This window comes from Lotus japonicus, chromosome 4, assembly GCF_012489685.1.
Source record: "Lotus japonicus ecotype B-129 chromosome 4, LjGifu_v1.2".
NCBI lineage: Eukaryota > Viridiplantae > Streptophyta > Magnoliopsida > Fabales > Fabaceae > Lotus > Lotus japonicus.
Window position 1 is genome coordinate 54,386,116 of NC_080044.1, and position 20,675 is coordinate 54,406,790.

Sequence of the window (20,675 nt, forward strand, 5' to 3'; positions counted from 1 at the left end):
TTTATTGCAGATCTGGGTAAGCTCACAACACCAAAAAGCAACTGAAGTGCGAAGTGGGTAGGGATTCTTTGATCAAGTAGTGATTTTTGAGAACTGGGTCTGGATCCTATTGATTAAAAATACACTCACTATGATCTACATTCACCATAACTACACTAACAGTTAACAATCACCTTACTCGTTCTCATTGTTAACAATCCAATGAAATCCCATTCACCAAAATTTATAATTTTTCCAACCAAGAGGGTGATATCGTGATAGAAGTAAGCAAAATCCAATGAAATTGAAAAGTCACCCACCCAAAATTCTCTTCAGTCACAAACATGAATGAAACAACTTTTTGGTATTCTCTCACAACAGCATCAACAAAGTAATACCCCAAGTAAAATGAAACAACCCCTTGATCATCTTTCTCAACAATATCCCAGATCTGACCCGAATCAAATAGAACCCACACAAAAAAATCGAACAGAACCTACAACAATCTGGGAGAACTCATAAGGCAGGCAGAGAGATGTGGACAGATGCCTTAATAGAGATTAAAACTTGTATTTGAATTTTTCTAGATGATGATGAGGAAAAAGGGTTGTTGACTTTCTTCATGAACCCATTTATTGATTTGGTGGTTCTCCCCAAATCTGCAGCACCTCTTATCTCACTCTCTAAATTGGTGGTCGGAGACGACAGACAGGAGGATGCCGCGGCACTCGCTGTTGAAGAGGACTGCGTGCGGCGGCGCGACACCAGAAGAGTTCCGACACGGAGGAGGCAAGGCTCTTGCGGCGTGCTTGTCAGTTCAGAGGCCATTAGTGGGGGAAACGCGCCGGAGAAGAAAGGAAACACGGTGGAAGGAGTTCGTCGGCGAAGACATGGAACGGAGCAGAGAGGGGAGCCGCTGAGAGTGAAGGATGAGAGAGATGGGAGAGGGTATTTTTGTACTATTAGTACATTTATTGTTTTGATTTTTTTTTTAGCAGGTAAACATGACCTGCTATAATAGGTATTTTTTGGCCATGGTGCAAGACCTAGGATGCACTTGCACCCTAAAAGCCACCTAATATATTTACTACAAAGTTTTCTTTTAGAGCATCAACAAGTAAGCAACAAAGAAACTTTGTGAGTTTCTTTATGACATGTCATCTGAAGTAAAGTTTCTTAACTGTTGCAAAAAATTAAGTTTCTCCACGTGGCAAGTAACTTTGCTCCAAAGTTTCTTTCTAGAGAAACTTTGCTCAAAGTTTCTCTTCTAAATTTAATGATTAAAAAATAAATAAAAAACAAATAAAAAAGCAAATAAATAGGTAACTGGATTTACAAGAAAGTAGTGGGGTATATTGTGGGATCCATTTAAGAAACTTTTTAGAATTTTTGGATTGGAGTAAAAAGTGAGTAGAGTTTATTAAAGTGGTTTAAATGACGTGGCATTACCAAAATTTAAATTAGAAACTCTAATGAGTTTCTTGGATAATGATGCTCTTATGCTTTTAATACAATGCAACACTTGAGTTTTGCTTATGTATTTAATGCTAAAACTCAAGTGTGTTTTACATATATATATATATATAGAAGATTTGACATATTCTTAAATGTAATTTACTGATTGAGTAATGAACTAAAGGGCCACTAGCTGAAAGGACTATACTTCCAATTTTATTATTAATTTAATCTACTTCTTAATTATTCTAAACACTTACCACAAAATTAGTATAGGAAATTAAAGAATATTTTTGATAAAATGAGAATGTTGATTTCATTTTCATTTTCTTTTGAATAATTAAAATGTGAAAAATCAAAATAATAGAGGGAGTACTAGAGGTTATAATTACTTTAAATTAGTAACACACACAATAAATTTCTTAATAAAAGATCAATCAATGCAATATATTCTTCAGACATGTTTTCTTATGCGGTTACAGTGTCCTTCTGCAGTTACACATGTATTTTACTCCCGAAGACAGCATTTTATGATCCTATATTAAACTGACGTGTCACCTCTTTTTTTAGGTCACGTGTTACCCCTTTAATTAATATATTAATTAATTATTCCTTCCTTTTAAATTATTAAAAAATTATCAAATATTTTTTATTTTCAAGAATATATTACTACGTTTTCAATTTAAAAGATCAATCTGTTCAAATAAAAAAGATAAAGAAAAAAAAACAATAAACAATGTGAAGACATATAATATTTGTGTTGAGATATCTATTAAGAGATATGTGTTAGAAGGGAGCGTATCAGGTGAGAGGAGATGTCTATTATGAGAGATGAGAGCATTAAATAGTATGCGTTGGATTGAAATCAACGGTCCAGATTTGTTATTTTATAAAAAAGTTCACGGGCCCTTCCCTGTTCTCCTCTTCTCTCTCCCGCACTCTCTACACTGCGCTTCAATCCTTCTCCACCACTGCTTCTGATTCTCCACCGCAGCAGCCTCCCAGCAACTTTTGGTCATGAATTGGTGCATCAAACTTCATGAATTGCTCAGTTTCTGCACCAACCAAACAAACAAGATAGATAGGAATAGGTTCATATCATAATCATCAGAATTCATACATAGGAGATCTTAATTGAATCAATTTTGTTCGTGTTTACTGAACTTGAATGTCAATGGCGTCCTTATCCCTCTCATCACCACCAATCCACCATCTCTCTCCTCCGCACACCACAATGCTATCCTACGCACCACCACCCCCAAACCAAGTCACCAACATCATCAGCGTCCCCACCTCCAAGCGCACCGAGGAGAGGCGCGATCCCTCGGCATCCCGCTCTCCGTCATCGACGATAGCCCCCGCCTCGATCTCGCCATCGGCGGCGCACACAGTGGAGAAGCTTTTGGGGTGACATGTAAGCAGATCTGAGGAATTGGGATGAGGGGATAAGTTAACTCAGTGGGTTGAAAAATTAGCATACAGAAGAGGAACATATAAGTGTTTGAACTCAAATTAAATTTTAACCGTTGATATTGATCAAAGGGCTATTATTAAATAATCTCATCTCTCACAATAAACAACTCCTCTCACCTGATATGCTCCCTGTGTTAGAATATATCTTTTTTATGTAACAAAAAAAAGAATATATCTTTTTTGAGAAAGATTTTTTTTTTTTTTTTTGAAATTTTGATAAAGATTTGTTAAGATATGATTTGTTATGATTATATTTTACATTATTATGATAGATAGATTACACTAAACTTAAAATAAGATAAAATTTTATATTATTTGGATTTGTTTCAGAATTAGTAGTTAACTAGAAACTTCTAAAGCCTAGCCTATAAATACCGTACTTCTCAATCAACAATCAATTATTCAGAATTCTTCTAGCTTTAACGCATCACTTTTATTGTTAAAAAATCTAGGGCTAGGAATTTGCTTCAATTCACTCTCAATGGCATCCTCATCATCATCATCAAAGAAGATCACTCTAAAGAGTTCCGACGGCGAGGCTTTCGAGCTTGACGAGGTGGTGGCGCTGGAGTCTGAGACCATCAAGCACATGGTGGAGGACAATTGTGCCGACACCGCCATCCCTCTTCCAAACGTGACCAGTAAGACTCTCGCTCTGGTGATTGAGTACTGCAAGAAGCATGTTGAGGCTGCTTCCGGTTCCGGCGAGAAGCCGGTTACTAAAGAGGAACTCAAGGAATGGGACGCTGAGTTCGCCAAGGGTCATGACCAGGCTACCCTCTTTGACCTCATCCTGGCATCAAACTACTTGAACATCAAGAGTCTTTTGGACCTTACTTGCCAAGCTGTGGCTGACATTATCGAGAAAAAGAGTCCGGAGCAGGTTCGCGAGATCTTTAACATCAAGAATGATTACACCCCGGAGGAAGAGGAACAAGTTCGCAAGGAAAACGAGTGGGCTTTTGAATGATTTAAGCTTATTTGCTATGTGTTTTCACTTTTCATGCTATAGTAGTTGCTAGGTTATGTTTTTTATGTTGCAAATTGAATGAACTTGCTTTAATCTTCATAATATAATTAATAGATGACAGTTTTTCTTCTTTAAGTTTGGTTGCGCACAAATATTCTTATTCTTATAGGTTGCTCCACAAAATTTCTCGCGTAACAATGTATGACTATATATATTTTTATTTTGTATTGTTCAGAAAAAAAATTGGGGCTCAATTAATGACCCTACCAATTCAAGTTGATTAGCAAAGAATCTTTAAGAAAATTTCTAATTACTCTAATGACTGCATTACAAGTAACATATTTGTTTCTCCTTAAATAAATTGCAAATTACCAACAAATAGCACAATCCTAGGTAGTTGGGTTCTTTAAGTATCTAATCTAGGGTTTGATTCTTGAACAGTGCTAGTCGAGTTTCATGATTGTCGCGGTTGTGTAATATAAGGGAAATAAATAAATTTAAAACAAACTATCAAATTCGATCAAAATACCTAATATTGTATTTGAATTAGTTTATTTTCCATTTAAACTAATTTCTAATTAAAACTATTTTAGAAAATAGTCAAGTCTAATCTTAACATGCAATTATGTTTCAAATAGTCAAGCGTGTAAAAGAATGATAAGGGTAACTGTTCTAGGAATGAACATTGAAGAAAAGTATAGTACCAAAGGGTAGAGAGATTGAGCTAGAGAGAGAGAGAATTAGAGAGTGAATGCTGAATTTCAAGTGTGTATTTCTCCAAATGAGCCAAAAGTCCCTTACAATTAATGACTACCTCCTATTTATAGGGCTTGGGCACTACCTATTGGGCTGGTTGGGCCTCCGGAGTTGAGGCCCAACCCAAGGCCAAACTCTTGCTCTTTGGCGAGCTAACCCCTGGGCGTTGCCCCTCTAGGGGCTCGCCCAGTCCACAAGTCCACAAGACACCGAGCGCGAAGTATGAGAGCTGAGTGTGTCTTTCAAATGTCTTTACATGTATCCCATAATACACCGGGATCTAAGCCGCCAACATGGCTTGAGAAAGAATAAGTAAACTATATCGCCAACATGGCGTAAATGAAAGGAAACAAGCATTTTTGGTCTTGGTGATCAACCCAAACCGGCGAGTCCACAAGTCCACAAGCGGCGAGAGCGATCGCTTCATACCGGCGAGTCCACAAGCCCACAAACGGCGAGAGCGATCACTCCGTACCAGCAATTGGTTGGAGTAGGTGAGCGATCATTCCCCGATGAGAAAGGTGGCGAGTATTGACCAGGTACTGATCACCCCAGTGTCGGCTGGCGATGTCCCTGGCGAGCGACTAAACTTTAATGCTAGTATTACTTGTTAGGCGGTGGTGTTTGGTTTTTATGATGGGGAGGTCCTTCGCGCTTCTTCTTATTTCAAAATCCTTCAAATCCTTAACTGCTCCACGTGACGCGTCAGTTACATCAGTTTTCCTCTTTCTCCGGAACCGTCACTTCACTTTTCATAACTGTCCCATCGTGCGCAGTAAACCCCATCACACGCGCTCCACTTCCCCAAAAACCATCATGACTTCCAACCTTCCCCACGTGTCCAACACGCGTCACCCTTCCAACTTCTCCCCCTGCCTATAAAAACCCTTCTTCCCTACAATCACCCCTTTCCGAGACCGCTTTTTACCTCCCTTATTGCCTACCAAGCTCCTTCTTCCAACTTCCGCTCCGGTGCCGTTGCCTACCACCCCTTCCGCTACCCACTCTTCACATCCTTCTCCGGTGAGTCCTCCTTCCCTTACTTCTGCATTATATCTCAACTCATCCCTTTCCCCTTTCCTCATTTGGCCATAGAAGATGGCTTCAAACCCTAACTCCCCTAATCACTCTTCCTCTTCTTCCGGGAGTGATCCCGACTCTACCGCGGCCGGCGGTCTCCGCTTAGAGGTCTCATAGGTCCCTCAATATAGATTAAAAACTTTCTCAACCCTGCCCCCTCCAGTCCAAATAGCGCCCTCACACGAGGCCATTGACCAACCTTCCGTCTTCCAGGATAGGGAAACTATCGTGGAATTGTTAAGTAGCCTTGGCGGTTTATCTGATGATGACGAGATAAACGCCAAGCTCCGGATTTGGCCCTGTAGCCCAGAAGTCCGCCCCTGGCTTCACCGGGCCGACGGCGATGTAAAGGGATCTCATTTCTTTTTTACTTATGAGTATATGTTCAGCGAGCTTGGAGTCAGACTTCCTTTTTCGCCCTTTGTACAAACCGTTCTCCGTGATATCAACGCGGCTCCTTGCCAACTTCACCCCAATGCCTGGGCCTTCATCCGGTGTTTTGAGATCCTGTGCGCCGCGGTTGGCACCACCCCATCTCCCACCGGTTTCTTTTACCTCTACGATGTTGACGCCAAGTCCATCAAAAATAAAGGGTGGATTTCCTTAAAGGCCCGGGCTGGCCGTAAATGCTTAAATCCCCATAAAAGCAACGCCAAGTCCTCTTTTGCCCGGAGATACTTCCGCGTGGCGGTCCACCCCGCCTACCCAGAGGCCTTCACCCTTAGGGACGGGGCTGCTCTTTTTCCCCTTTACTGGACAGAGAAGCCTAATTGGATTACCGATCCTTCCGGAAGAATCTTTGTCTGTCAATGACAAAGCCTTTTTAAATCTCCTCGCCCCACTTCCTGTTCTTGACTGCTCAACAGTCCTCGAGGGTGCTCGCCTATAGTTTACTCTTATCACCTTTATTTTCTTTCCTATTTCTTATGTTGCTACTGACCTCCCCCTTCTCCTTTTTTAATGTTGCAGAAGATATGAATTTCACCAACGCTGAGCTCCTGAAGGCTCGCGAGAGAAGAATGGCTCGCTTTTCTCCAAAGTTCAACAACGAGGGCGATGGGAAAAAACGGGGCGGTGCTGAGAACCAAGCTGAGGGCGCCAAAGCCCCCAAGAGGAGAAAATTGGTCAAAGCCTCCTCCGTCGCCGGCTCTTCCAACCCTGGCGCTCAGCCCACCACTGCTGCTGCTGCGTCTAAAGGCAAAAATGTTGCTGAAGACTCCGTCGCCGCGGCTACCGAGCCAACCACCGTCCCAACCTCCATTTCTGCCAACGCAGGTGCGGCCGCCGCCGCTGCCGCCGAGTCCACTGCTGGCGCCACAGCCGCCTCCGCCGGTGCCACAACCACCTCTGCTGACCAGCCACCAGCCACTGACACAACCAACAACATTTCTCAATCCTCAGCTGTTGAGAAACTTGCCGCCGCCAATGCCACAAAAACTGCTGCGTCACCCGACACTCCTGTTGGGGGGAAAGAAAAAGAAAATGAAACCCAAAAGTCTCCCTCCCGCCAAGACGCACCTCCTAGCCCGCCCCCGGGCTCCATGCCTTCTCCGCCTCAACAAGGAGAAAAATCCTGTCCTGGCGCCACCATTACCTCCGAAGCAGCCCGGATTGAGCAAGCTCCTGCGCCCGAGGGCAGTTCTTCAAGCTATTATAATATGCTTCCCAACGCCATTGAACCTTCAGAATTCTTACTTACTGGCCTCAACCGTGACGCCATAGAAAAAGAAGTTTTGAGTCGGGGCATTAATGAAACCAAGGAGGAGACTCTTGCTTGTCTCTTACGCGCTGGGTGCATCTTTGCCCATGCGTTTGAAAAGTTCAACGCCGCCACCGCCGAAGCTGAGCGGTTGAGGGCCGAGAGTGCTCAGCATCAAGAAGCCGCCGCTGCTTGGGAAAAGCGCTTCGACAAACTGGCGACGCAGGCAGGAAAAGACAAAGTCCATGCCGACAAGTTGATTGGCTCGGCGGGAATTAAAATCGGCGAACTGGAGGATCAGCTGGCGTTGATGAAAGAAGAAGCGGATGATCTTGATGCTAGTCTTCAAGCTTGCAAAAAGGAAAAAGAGCAAGCTGAAAAGGACCTGATCGCCAGCGGCAAAGCGCTGGTTGCTAAGGAGTCAGAGCTCGCAATATTGCGCGCTGAGCTGGAGTTAGTGAAGAAGGCGCTGGCGGAGCAAGAGAAAAAGTCTGCTGAGTCCCTGGCCCTGGCGAAGTCTGACATGGAAGCAGTGATGAAAGCCACGTCCGAGGAAATCAAGAAAGCGACCGAAGCTCATGCTGAGGCCCTTGCCACGAAAGATGCCGAGATTGCTTCCCAACTGGCAAAGATCAAAGTGCTAGAGGACGAGCTGGCGACGGAGAAAGCCAAAGCCACTGAGGCGAGGGAACAAGCCGCTGACATTGCCCTTGACAACCGCGAGCGCGGTTTCTACCTCGCCAAAGATCAGGCCCAACATTTGTACCCGAACTTTGACTTTAGCGCTATGGGAGTAATGAAAGAGATAACCGCTGAAGGATTGGTTGGCCCTGACGATCCTCCCCTGATTGACCAACACCTCTGGACGGCGACTGAAGAAGAAGAGGAAGAAGAAGAAACAGGAGAAAGAGAAAGAAACAATGAATAATGTAATTTTAATGTCACTTAGCCTTTACTGTCCTCTTGTAGTGCACTTTTCCGCCATTCATATATATAAGCAACCTTTCGCCATAGTTTTTATATCGTCGTTGAATATTTTGTAAATTATGTTGGAATGCTTTCGCCAAATATTCATTCGCCGACCTTATATCTTGCGCTATTTTTCACGCGTCATGTGATTGAATTACGCCTAACGACTTCGTGCATTAGTTTTAACTAGGACTTGCTGCTTGGTATTTCCCCGCCAAGACTTTAGACGTTTTCCTCAAAGGAATAAACGGCCTCCATTCTCGAGGGCTTCGCCCGGGGCTTTGCCCGCTCGGGGCTTACAATGCTTGGGTCCCAATGACCATTTGGGGGTCCCAAGTCTTTTGCCTAGTTTACGGTGCTCGTCGTATTCTGGCGAGACTTACCCAGCACGTCGTTTACGGGACCGACGATCACATCAGACTTTCCGGGGGGTGATTCCCAGGCGTCAAAGGCCCTTTGTGGAATCGCCGCCGCCTTCATGGTTCCAGCAAGCCCCTTTGGGGATCAAGCTTGTCCCACCTAGTGATCGCCGTAATTCTTTATATCGATCGGCAATTCCGATCGTCAGGGAATCCCTGGGATTTTTGGATATGAATCTCATGAACTTACGTTTTATTGATGGAGCGCCTCGTTAAAAAACTCCTTTCGGAGAAAAAGAGCGCGCTTTTGTTACAATGGTAAGTTTTTGAGGTATTCTTTAGAGAAATTGAAAATAAACTATCTTTGGCGAATTCGTTTTGTTCATCAAAAGTTCTACCCCGAAGCTTCCCGCCTGTCCTGCCCTTCTGCTCCCTGATCAGCTGTAATAATAGCGCAGACTCAAACCGTTAAATGACCTGGGTAGCCGCCTTCCATCAAGCTCCTCTAAGTGATAGGCCCCTGTACCGAGAACTTTGACGATGCGATAGGGCCCTTCCCAGTTCGGAGTCAACTTGTTTCCTGGGGCTCCCGATCGCCACTTGAGGACCAGATCACCAACCTGCATGTCTCGGACGCGAACCCTGCTATTGTACTTGGCAGCCACACGCTGCTTCATCGCGGTTTCTCGAATGTGCGCTTCATCACGCGTTTCAGATAGGAGATCCAACTCCGCCGCCATATTGGCTTGATTCTCCCCTTCAAAATCTGGCTGGGTTCGCCATGTGAAGTTGTCAATCTCCACCGGCAACATAGCATCAACCCCATAGGTCATTCTAAAGGGGGTTTCTCTTGTAGTGGATTGCACAGTGGTGTTGTACGACCATAGCACCACCGGGAGTTCCTCCAGCCAGGCTCCCTTAGCCTCCTTGAGCCGTCGCCTTAATCCACGCAAAATCACCCTGTTTGCGGATTCCACCTGTCCGTTCGTTTGTGGATGCTCCACAGAAGCGAACCTCATTTGTATGCCCATTTCCTTGCAAAATTCCCTTGTTTGGTTGCTTGAAAACTGGGTCCCATTATCGGATACGATCGCCCTTGGGATCCCAAACCTACAAACAATACGCTTCCAGTAAAAGTTGACTATTTTTGCAGAGGTTATTTTGGCCAGGGGCTCGGACTCAATCCATTTTGTGAAATAGTCCACAGCCACTAATATAAACTTCATTTGCGACTTGGCGATCGGAAAAGGTCCTACCAAATCCACGCCCCACATGGCGAAAGGCCAAGGGGCGCTCATCGTTACCAGCTCTTTTGGCGGTGCATTGGACAAATCAGCAAACACTTGACATTTTTTGCATCGCTTCACAAAGTCCATACAGTCCTTCCTGAGGGTGGGCCAATAGAAACCAGCCCTTAACACCTTGCAAGCCAAAGATCTCCCACCAATGTGGCTTGCACACACTCCCTCATGTACCTCAGACATTATTCCCTCGTATTTTTCCGGCGGTACACACTTTAGCAATGGCGCCGAAAAACCACGGCAATACAAGTGTTCGTCAATGAGAGTGTAGTGGCTCGCCTCTCGCCGTTGTTCCTTCGTGCATTGCTCCACTTCCGCTGGGTCCCCCGCCAAGATGGACAATATAGGTCCCATCCACGTCGCCCCTCTGTTCACACATGCCATGAGCTCGCCTTCAATGCTGGGGCACGCCAGCATTTCCTGAATCACACTTCTGTTGTTGCCGGGCTTCCGCGTGCTCGCCAATTTGGCCAACGCGTCCGCCCGCTGGTTTTCAGCCCGAGGAACATACTCTACTACAACCTCTTGAAAGAGTGTCATCAAATATCGCACTCGCTCGAGGTATTTGATCAGATTGGGATCTTTGACCTGGAAAGTGCCCTTCACTTGGTTTTCCACCAACTGCGAGTCCGTTCTTATCAACAAACTTCCGATCTTGACTTCACGTGCCAACTTCAACCCGGCGATGAGAGCTTCATACTCTGCCTGGTTATTCGTGGCCTTGAACTCGAATTTCAGCGATTGCTCCAGCACTAGATCTCCTGGTCCTTCCAATGTTACTCCCGCGCCACCGCCACTGCTATTGGAGGATCCATCTACAAAGAGAGTCCACTGAGTGTCCACTCTTTCAAACCGATCTGGGGTCAATTCCACCACAAAATCAGCCAGCGATTGTGCGCCAACCTTGCCTCGTTTGTCATATTGCAACCCATATTCGGACAACTCAACCGACCAGGCGACCAATCTGCCTGACAAATCCGGTTTTTGTAACACTTGTCTCAGGGGTAAATCCGTTCGCACCTTTACTAGAAAACTCTGAAAGTAAGGTCTCAACCGCCGGGCGGTGACGAGGACCGCCAATGCTGCCTTCTCGATTTTCTGGTATCTGACCTCTGCGCCCTGGAGTGTGTGGCTAACGAAATAAATAATTCGATGCTCGCCATCCACTTCCTGCAATAACACAGAACTCAGAGCACTATCACTCACAGCAAAATACAAGTGCAGCGGGTGCCCCTGTATTGGTTTTGACAAGATCGGCGGTGATGACAGGAGTTCTTTGAGACGAACAAAAGCTTCCTCACACTCCACTGTCCACTCGAATGCAACATTTTTTCGAAGACACTTGAAAAATGGGAAAGATCTATCGCCAGACTTAGGGAGAAACCGAGACAGAGCTGCTATTCGCCCTGTTAAACGTTGGACTTCTTTCACATTAGAGGGACTTTTCATCTGCTGAATCGCCTTGCATTTGTCTGGATTTATCTCTATTCCTCTGGATGTGATCATGAATCCCAGAAACTTGCCACCATGAACACCAAAAGAGCATTTCTCCGGGTTGAGGCGCATATTGTGCTTCCTGATCTCGCCGAATGCTTCTTCCAGATCTTGATGATGATCCAAACCACGTACTGACTTAACGATCATATCATCAACGTAAACTTCCATGTTTCTCCCCACCTGTCCAGCAAAAACCCTATCCATCAGCCTTTGGTAGGTCGCACCAGCATTCTTCAATCCAAATGGCATCGTGCGATAACAATAATTGACTCTGGCGGTCATGAAAGCCGTTTTATCTTCGTCCGCCGGGTGCATGCGAATTTGATGATAACCAGAATAAGCGTCCATTAAGCTAAGCAGTTCGTTGCCCGAGGCACCATCGACGAGACTATCAATGCTGGGAAGGGGATACGAATCTTTTGGGCATGCTTTATTTAAGTCTGTGTAGTCTACGCACATCCGTCATTTCCCATTCGCCTTCTTCACCATCACGACGTTCGCCAACCACGTCGGATATTTCACTTCCCTGATGAATTCTGCCGTCAGCAGCTTGTCAACTTCCTGTTGCACCGCCTTCCCTTTGTCGCCACCCAAGCGCCTCCTGAGTTGTGAGACTGGCTTGACACTTGGATTCAATGCTAATCGATGGCAGATGAAGTTTGGATCGATTCCAGGCATGTCTTTGCAGCTCCAAGCAAACAAATCTAGGTTCTCCCCAAGCAGCCTTGTCAGGCGCGTCTCCTGCTCTCCCGTCAGTCTGGTCCCAATCTTCAAAGTGCGATCGCCAAACTTTAGCGCCTTTGTTTCCTCAATTGGCGTGGGCCTGTTTACCCGCCCCTCGCCACGTGGGTCAAGATTTTCATCCGAAGCTTCAATTTCATAACATCTATGACCGACCAACGCACTCTTCTTGCCGTACAAGTTAAGGCAATTATTGTAACACTCCCTCGCCATCTTTTGGTCCACCTTCAGCTTTCCAACCTTTCCACTGCTTAGCGGATACTTGACCGCCAAGTGGGCTGTTGAAATTACAGCACAAAGGCGATTCAATGTATTTCGCCCAATGATGACATTGTAAGACGCCACCACCTGGAGAACCAGATACCTTACCTTCAAAACCCTGGCACACTCATCTTCCCCGAATATTGTGTCTAGATCAATGTGTCCTCGCACCATTACTTGCTCCCCCGCGAAACCTACCAAGGTTCCTGCTTATGGAGTCAGATCATTGTCAGTTAGTCCCAACTTGTCGAATGCATCACCATAGATAATATCAGCCGAACTACCCTGATCCAGGAGTACCCTTCTAACGTTGAAACTGTTCATCCTTAACTGCACTACGATCGGGTCATCCTTATGAGGCTTTATCCCCTCAAAGTCTGCCATCGAGATTGTTATGTCAGGGTGTACGAATCCAAAAGCGACCTCATGAACGGAATTAACTGCACGAACATGGCGCTTCCGCGCTGCATGGGTGTCGCCACTGCCGCCAAATCCTCCAGCGATGGTGTTTATGGTCCCGACGGGCGGTCCTGAGTGTTGAGCGAACGTGTCATCAGCCCCTTTTGTGGCGATAGCCGCTGATTCTTGCTTTTTCTTGCCCTTAGTGTCCGCTCGCTCCTCTTCTCGCTTATGCGTTTTGTTGTGGTCGCCGTTGTTGCGCCACTGGCCTTGGCGATTCCCTTGATATCCCGCCCGAATCAATTTATCAATTTCCCGCTGCAAAGTCCAACAGTCGTCTGTGTCGTGCCCGGCGGACCGATGGTATTCACACCACTTCTTGGGATTGGCGTCCCGTGATTGATACTTCGGGGCCTCTGGCTCATCCACTAGATTCGCGCCCCTCGCTTCGCGGAGTATGTCCGTCAATTCAGTATTCATCACCATGTCAGCTTCCTCCCGCTGGCGATGGGACTTGGATTGCCAAGGCCGGCGTTGTTCATAATCATCACGCCGTGGATACAACTGCTCCTTGGTCGGCCTCAATGCTGCCTTCCCTTTATCTTGCCTTTGCTGCTTGCCATCCCCCTTATCTTCGCCATTCTTATCTTTTTTCGCGCGCTTGGGCGACGTGTCGCCTTTTTCCAACTTCGCGCGCTTTCTTTTGAAAGCGTCGTCCTCCTCGTCAAGAATATAAGTGCTGGCTCGAGCACGCATCTCTTCCATCGAACGCGCCGGCTTACGTGTCAATTTGCTGTTCAACCCTCCCGGTAGCAAACCGTTTTTAAATGCTAGAGCACAAGCTCGAGGCTCCTCGTCCTCTACCTTGACCGACGCAGCGCTGTACCTTGCCATGTACTCCTTCAGTGACTCTCCTTCTTGCTGGCGAATATTGTATAGGTCATTGATCGTCACCGGTTGATTCTTATTCGCCGAGAATTGCACTAGAAACTTGGATGAGAAGTCTCTGAAATTTGAAATCGATCCGCGCGGCAAAGTTGTGAACCACGCCATCGCCGTCGATTTGAACGTCGATGGAAACATCCTGCACTTCACCGCATCTGACGCCGCAATTATCACCATCTTCGTATTGAAATACAGAAGATGATCCTTCGGATCGGAATCTCCGCTGTAAGAATCCAGAACTAACGTTTTCATATTATCTGGAATCGCCACACTCTCAACATCCTCCGAGAACGGACGGAACTCAGCTACGGAATCTGCTTCTCTGCTTCCATCGTCCTGTTGCTCGCGACGGTAGAAATTCAACTGAGCCTGTAGATGCTCATTCCACTGCTGGATGCTGCCAATGCTGCGCATCAGATGGCGCCATTGCTCCTGTGTCACCGCCGGTTGTTGCTCCGGAGCAGGTGAATTCTCTGGTGAGCGCTCCAGAGATCCGACCTGCGAAGGCGATGGAGGAGGAGAAAGCGGCACAGAAGTGCGTGTAGCCTGTACTCCTGCCGTTCGTATCGAAGAATCCAAGACAACTCGATGAGGCCGTCGAGGCGGCGAGATTCGCTGTCGCACTGGTGAATGATGCTGCTTCCTGCGTCGAGTCTCCATCTAAACAGGAACAACGCAGACTCGATCGAAAGACGAATTCTGGTCACGGAATCAGAATCGGAAAATTAGAGAATTGCCTGATCGTGATCCGAGATAGCTTCGTGCACAATCAATCCACGTGAATGGGAGTAGAAAGTTTATCTTCCCCACGGTGGGCGCCAAATGTTCTAGGAATGAACATTGAAGAAAAGTATAGTACCAAAGGGTAGAGAGATTGAGCTAGAGAGAGAGAGAATTAGAGAGTGAATGCTGAATTTCAAGTGTGTATTTCTCCAAATGAGCCAAAAATCCCTTACAATTGATGACTACCTCCTATTTATAGGGCTTGGGCACTACCTATTGGGCTGGTTGGGCTTCCGGAGTTGAGGCCCAACCCAAGGCCAAACTCTCGCTCTTTGGCGAGCTAACCCCTGGGCGTTGCCCCTCTAGGGGCTCTCCCAGTCCAGTAACAATAGCAAACACAAATTAATATTGAACCACAAAATCAAATTATCAGCTAGCATAGGAGAGGAGAGAAAGTGATCCTAATCAAATTGTAAGTCATCAAATTTAGCCTAATTAATTAATCTATTCTCATAGTAAAGCTTAGATATTAGCTTACAAAGTGACAGAATTAAACTTACAATTTTTTGGGGTTCTTTGCCTCAAACTTGGACAACAAAAAGAAAAAAAAAAGTAATTAAATGTAAGTATTAATGGCCCTATGGCCTTCATTCCTTTACAAACCACTGTAAGTAACATAAAATAACGGCAATATTAATTATACTTAAAATGTAATGAGTATTAATTTTTATTTATTAATGACTGTTACAAAGGTATAGCCATCACAACACAAATCTTATACAAGATGTAAACCTTATGTTGTTTCTAGATGTGAAACATTCCTAGCCATTTGATGCTTCATATCAATTGCCCTGTAATCAATGAATTCTCACTCTCTCTCCCACTGAAGAATATAAATGGAGATAGTTTAAAACAATGTGTTACTCCTCTTATGGCTCTTGAGACAAATCTCAGAGAAAACCATTCCTTGCAGCTAATGCATTTGCAAGAAAACTATTTGAAACCCGGCATGAAAGATGAGCTTCCTTTTGGGGTTCCTTCCTTGCAAGATTTTCACCATATTGATCAGTTTCATCATGAGAATGGCTCCTCCAATCCAATTTTTGGGATCCAGACTCCAAATTTTGGTCCTTTTGATTTTCAAGTTTATGAGGGCAAGCCTTTTGCTGAGCAAAATGGTTGTGGGCATGCTCACCATATGGAGAATATCCCATACCAAGGTTATAGTATGAACCTCCATCAGGGGAATCAACAGGATATGAATATGCTGGTTGCAAACCAAAGTTATTACATGCCCTTTAACACTCTAGAAACCAAGCCTTTGAATTTTGTTGCACCAGATGAAATGTCCTGCATATCCCAAACAGATTATCACAGGAGAATTGGCTTGAATAAAAACATGGAATCTCAAACCACTAGAAGAACCTTTAAATCTCAGAAGAAGTCCAACATAGTGAAGGGGCAATGGACTGTGGATGAAGATAGGTGCAATGTTTTATGCATTTTCCTTTGAATCTTTTGTTTTAAATGGATTAATCTTGTTGCATCATTATTTTTTGTTCATGTTTTGGAATTTTGCTTATGTTGGTTGAGAAAAAACCTGTATCTGTATGCTTTTACTGCTTCCAAAAACAGATTGTTGATGCAACTGGTTGAACAATATGGAGTGAGGAAGTGGTCTCACATTGCTCAGAAGTTGCCTGGAAGAATTGGGAAACAGTGCAGAGAACGATGGCATAACCATTTAAGGCCTGACATTAAGGTTCCAATTTATAAAAATCAATAGAAATTACTTTTCAAATTTGGGTTCCTTATAGTCATACGCATTTGGATTCAGGCAATCAAAGAATCTGAGTTGTTTGATCAAAATTTTAATCTTATCCCTGCTTTTCGATCTTGATAAAATATATGAGCCGACCGATCTTAGTCCAACAATTTAGATTCATTGACTTTGTGAGTAAGATTTCCCTTACCAGAGGGAATCTAAATGCCAATTAGACAATGCTACAATCACTCAGTCAAGGAGTCGGAACCGTTTGATAAAGATTAATCGGCTCATATATTTCATCAAGATCAGACTAGACATTATAGATATGCATAAAATTTGAGTCGTCCAATCTTGGTCAACATGTCAAATTACTTGACCGCGTGAATTTAGGAATTTCGTGACTGTCGGAAATCCAAAGGCTACACTTCTCACTCATGACTATATATAAAATGTCAACAATAACAACTGTATAACTCTCATAACATGTAATAATGCCTTCACTAGATATGCTACTCCTATAGGATTACAAATTATAATTAACAATGTCATCTACGATGAAATTCTTGTACCTTTTTTACAGAAGGATATATGGACTGATGAAGAGGACAAGATACTGATCCAAGCTCATGCAGAGATAGGAAATAAGTGGGCAGAAATGGTGAAAAAATTGCCAGGAAGAACGGAGAACTCAATTAAAAACCATTGGAATGCAACAAAGAGAAGGCAATATTCCAAAAGAAAATGCCGCTCAAAGTACCCAAGAGGCTCTCTTCTGCAGGAATATATCAAGAGCTTGAACTTGGACCAAAACCCACCAAGAGATTTTCGAAAAAGATCTCATGCTAATGCTAAGACAAACATTTCTAACACCAGCAAATTAGCACCAACTCAGCCTCAGATTGTAGGTCAGTTAACTTGTTCCACTGAACCCTTGGTGCCAAACTATGACTTCAATGAGGTCCAAGATTTTTCCCTAGATGATAACTTGTTTGAAGAGAGTGGTATTATTGACTCTCTGCTAGATGATATGCACAATATTCCAAGCATGGATGAGAAATTTTTTGATGGAAAATTGCAATGTGCTCCTACACAATCTTGTAAGGGCAAGCAAGTTGTTAATCTTGATGAGTATCACTTTGAGACAGAGATGTCAGAGGAGATGATGACATCCACTTCAGGGATTGAAGTTAAGAAGGAGTTGGATTTGGTGGAGATGATGTCTCTGGTTCATGAAAGTATTTAATCAAGTCATTGTTCGTTAGCCATTTTTTACAAGGAGGATACATGGATGCATGGAACTTGAACTCGAATCTCATTGGTTACTACTATTATGCCTGAAATAAAGAATACTTGAAATATTATATTTTATGATAAATAAAGGTAACAGATAAAAGGGTCTTTGATATACTCACATTCATCTTTCTCTACCATTTCATTTTCATCTGTTTTATCTTTCTATTTCTCTATTCTTTTCCTATCACATCATCTTTCATATATATCATTTCCCTCTTTTATGGGAGGTGTTCTGACAAACCTTGAGGGAGGTGAGTGTATTTTATCAAAAAGTTTTACATAATCATTCAATTAGAATTTAGCCTAGAATTTATCAATATATCATACCGTAATTAAATTTGAATTTGAAGAATTAAAATGAAAATGAAGGGATATGATCGGATGCAGGAGTAAAACTTTTTAAACCGTCAGTGCATATAAATTAAATTAAATGCATTAAAACCCGAAAATCCAAGGTCACCAAATAAAACAGTGTATAAAATTGCAAGACTTAGCCAGAGCACTACTGTTGAGCCAAAAAAGGGGGGTGGAATGAGAGCACTACTCCAATGGAATGCTTAAAGAGCTCTGAGGATTTTTGTCATCAACTTCTGAGTAGACAGGGAAATCATATGGCATTTTATCAGCACAAAGCCCTTCTTCATTGAACACCTTTATTACTTCTTGGAACACTGCTGCATTTCCTTCTGGTGTCAGGTGCAACCCATCTCTGAAACAACCAAAAATAAAAATAAGTCAGGGTTACATGAGCCTTGATAGGTCCCATGAATCTTTTAGGCTTAACAAGAAAACAGAGTCAAGCTTATTTCAGTCTATATTTCTCAAGTCCATGTTGTAACAAACCTCAAAAATTTCTTTTGCCAGCCATCAGTTTCTTGCAATTTAGACCACAGATTGATATATGGCAAACCCATTTCCTTAGCTATCTCAACACATGCCTTCGCATACTGACCAATTACTTCATATGTTCTTTCAGGCAATTCTGGAGCATTCTCACCATATAAGGATCTGCAAGGCCCAACAGAAACTTCTCAAGCATGAAACTAAAATAAAATGTTAAATAATAGGGAGCCAACATTTTCTATTTCATAAGACTGGCAAGCCTAATACTGGGAAAATAAACAACCAGAGAGGCAGAGAGTACAAAAGCAGTAATGTGCAACAGTAACATGACACAAGGTTTAAAGATGGAAGCTTTAATCATACTAGGAAAAATAACACAAAATGGAGGTTTAGCTTTAATCTAGATATACTGAGAGTAACAACATCACACTGAGAGCATGGTGAATAGCAAGAGACCAAAATAGCAATGCCATGGGTTTAGATGTCTATGAATGGATACAATAGGGGTGCTAAATTGCTCATAACATCAATACCAATGGTTGTGGGAGTGTATCAAATATTCCATAAACTAAAAAAACCATATAAATCAAGACAGCAAGGAACAGTTTCATTTGATGGTATCAGTAAGATCTCAATAATAGCCAAGAACATATTGGAGCAGTAAAATGGTGTTCAGAAAGGAGTGCAAATTATGAATACTGAATAGTGAATACAACAATAAAGGAGGCATACCTTAAATGTGCTAGACGTGCTTCCTCAGAAATTGGAGGTGGAGTAATAAGCACAATTAGCATAGACGGAGAGCATGTCTGAAACCAAATTATCACTTGGGATGAATAATATAAACTGGCATATAATGATAATAGGGTTTAATTCATGCAATGATGCCCAGATTTTTTACTAGTACGAAGTTCTAAAACAAATAAAATAGGCTACTTCCGGACCCAATGCAGAAGTTAACCTAGAAGCAAACAAGAAAACAAGGAGATATTATGTTCAGTTGAAAGCGCTCGAAGATTCAAAGCGCTCTAAGAAATCAAATTTTTGTTCTGTGTAATATTACGGTAAATCAAGACAATATCTAACTAAAGAAGATACACATTTATATAGAATAAAAGAAATACAATAAGTTAAACTGCAGATAATTGAAATATACCATCCTGTGTACATAAACCCAACCAAGGGGGGAAAAGAACAGTAGATAATGTACTAAAAAAATTGGAGTTAAAAGGGAGAACAGGTAATCAAAAAACTGATGAAGATTAAATATTAAAAACACAAAAACAAAACAAAAAATTAACCTTCAAGTGTAGAACAATTTTTCTAAGATTCTGTCTGTACTCTTCAATAGGTACATGTAGCTTTTCATAGGCTCTTCCTGACAAAGCTGAATCATTAGCACCAAAGAAAACTGTGGCAGCAAGAGGTTGCTTAGGAGTGTCCTGAAAATGAAGCCATTCAATGATTAAATCATAAAGCATTAATTATTACACTTTGGTCCTGCAAAAATCATTTTCCTTATTAACCCCTGCATCTTGGGATCAAAACATGACACTATAATGTAGTATTATGAGGAGAAGTAGAGAAATTGAAATGAATCAAATTTTACAAAACAGATATCATTAATTAGTTACCCAAAATGAAAAAAATGATACATTTTCTTTTCATACCCAAAAAAGGAACAAAATTTGATTTAACTATTTAAGGGTAGCAAAAAATACATACCAGAGGGAAGTGATGTTTCAGCAAGAACAAAGCCCATCTAGTGTTATATCCATCATACCCTCGATTAAGTACATCAGCCTGAAAAATATGCACGTTGCAGTAGTAAAGTAAGAGATTGTCCTCTGAAGAATCAATTCTAATAAGCTTCTCAGCAAAATTGATTATTATACCTTGCGAGTATAGGCATTGGCAAGAGAAGCACCCCATCCTTTGTCTCCGAAAGATTCCTCTGTTATGGAGTCTCCAAACAACACGATCTTTTCCCTCATCCTCGTATCCACGTGCTAAATGCGATTTTGTTCTGTTTCTTACACCATTATTTTATTATTAAAAAAGCACAAAAAGTACATGCAAAAACCCACCACTCACCCAACCTTGTACTAAGACATGACCATTTTGCTTACATATTTTCATAATGGAGAGATCAATATGGTCCACC

At 43.0% G+C, this 20,675-nt stretch overlaps 3 protein-coding genes across 3 annotated transcripts; 2 read left to right on the forward strand and 1 right to left on the reverse strand.

Moving 5' to 3' along the window:
• Positions 1–3,373: 3,373 nt before the first annotated feature.
• Positions 3,374–3,933, forward strand: LOC130714098 (SKP1-like protein 1A). The gene has a single exon (XM_057563981.1). The coding sequence runs from the start codon at positions 3,389–3,391 to the stop codon at positions 3,875–3,877; it is 489 nt and encodes a 162-aa protein (XP_057419964.1). The 5' UTR covers positions 3,374–3,388; the 3' UTR covers positions 3,878–3,933.
• An 11,437-nt stretch (positions 3,934–15,370) lies between these two features.
• On the forward strand, positions 15,371–17,879 carry LOC130710005 (transcription factor MYB98-like). The gene is made up of 3 exons (XM_057559159.1): positions 15,371–16,092; positions 16,243–16,369; positions 16,956–17,879. The coding sequence occupies exons 1-3, from the start codon at positions 15,440–15,442 to the stop codon at positions 17,616–17,618; spliced, it is 1,443 nt and encodes a 480-aa protein (XP_057415142.1). The 5' UTR covers positions 15,371–15,439; the 3' UTR covers positions 17,619–17,879.
• Positions 17,880–18,077: 198 nt separating this feature from the next.
• On the reverse strand, positions 18,078–20,613 carry LOC130710004 (GDSL esterase/lipase At5g62930-like). The gene is made up of 6 exons (XM_057559158.1): positions 20,407–20,613; positions 20,237–20,314; positions 19,813–19,953; positions 19,244–19,320; positions 18,512–18,676; positions 18,078–18,377 (listed from the first exon to the last, which is right to left on the reverse strand). The coding sequence occupies exons 1-6, from the start codon at positions 20,503–20,505 to the stop codon at positions 18,209–18,211; spliced, it is 729 nt and encodes a 242-aa protein (XP_057415141.1). The 5' UTR covers positions 20,506–20,613; the 3' UTR covers positions 18,078–18,208.
• Positions 20,614–20,675: the final 62 nt, after the last annotated feature.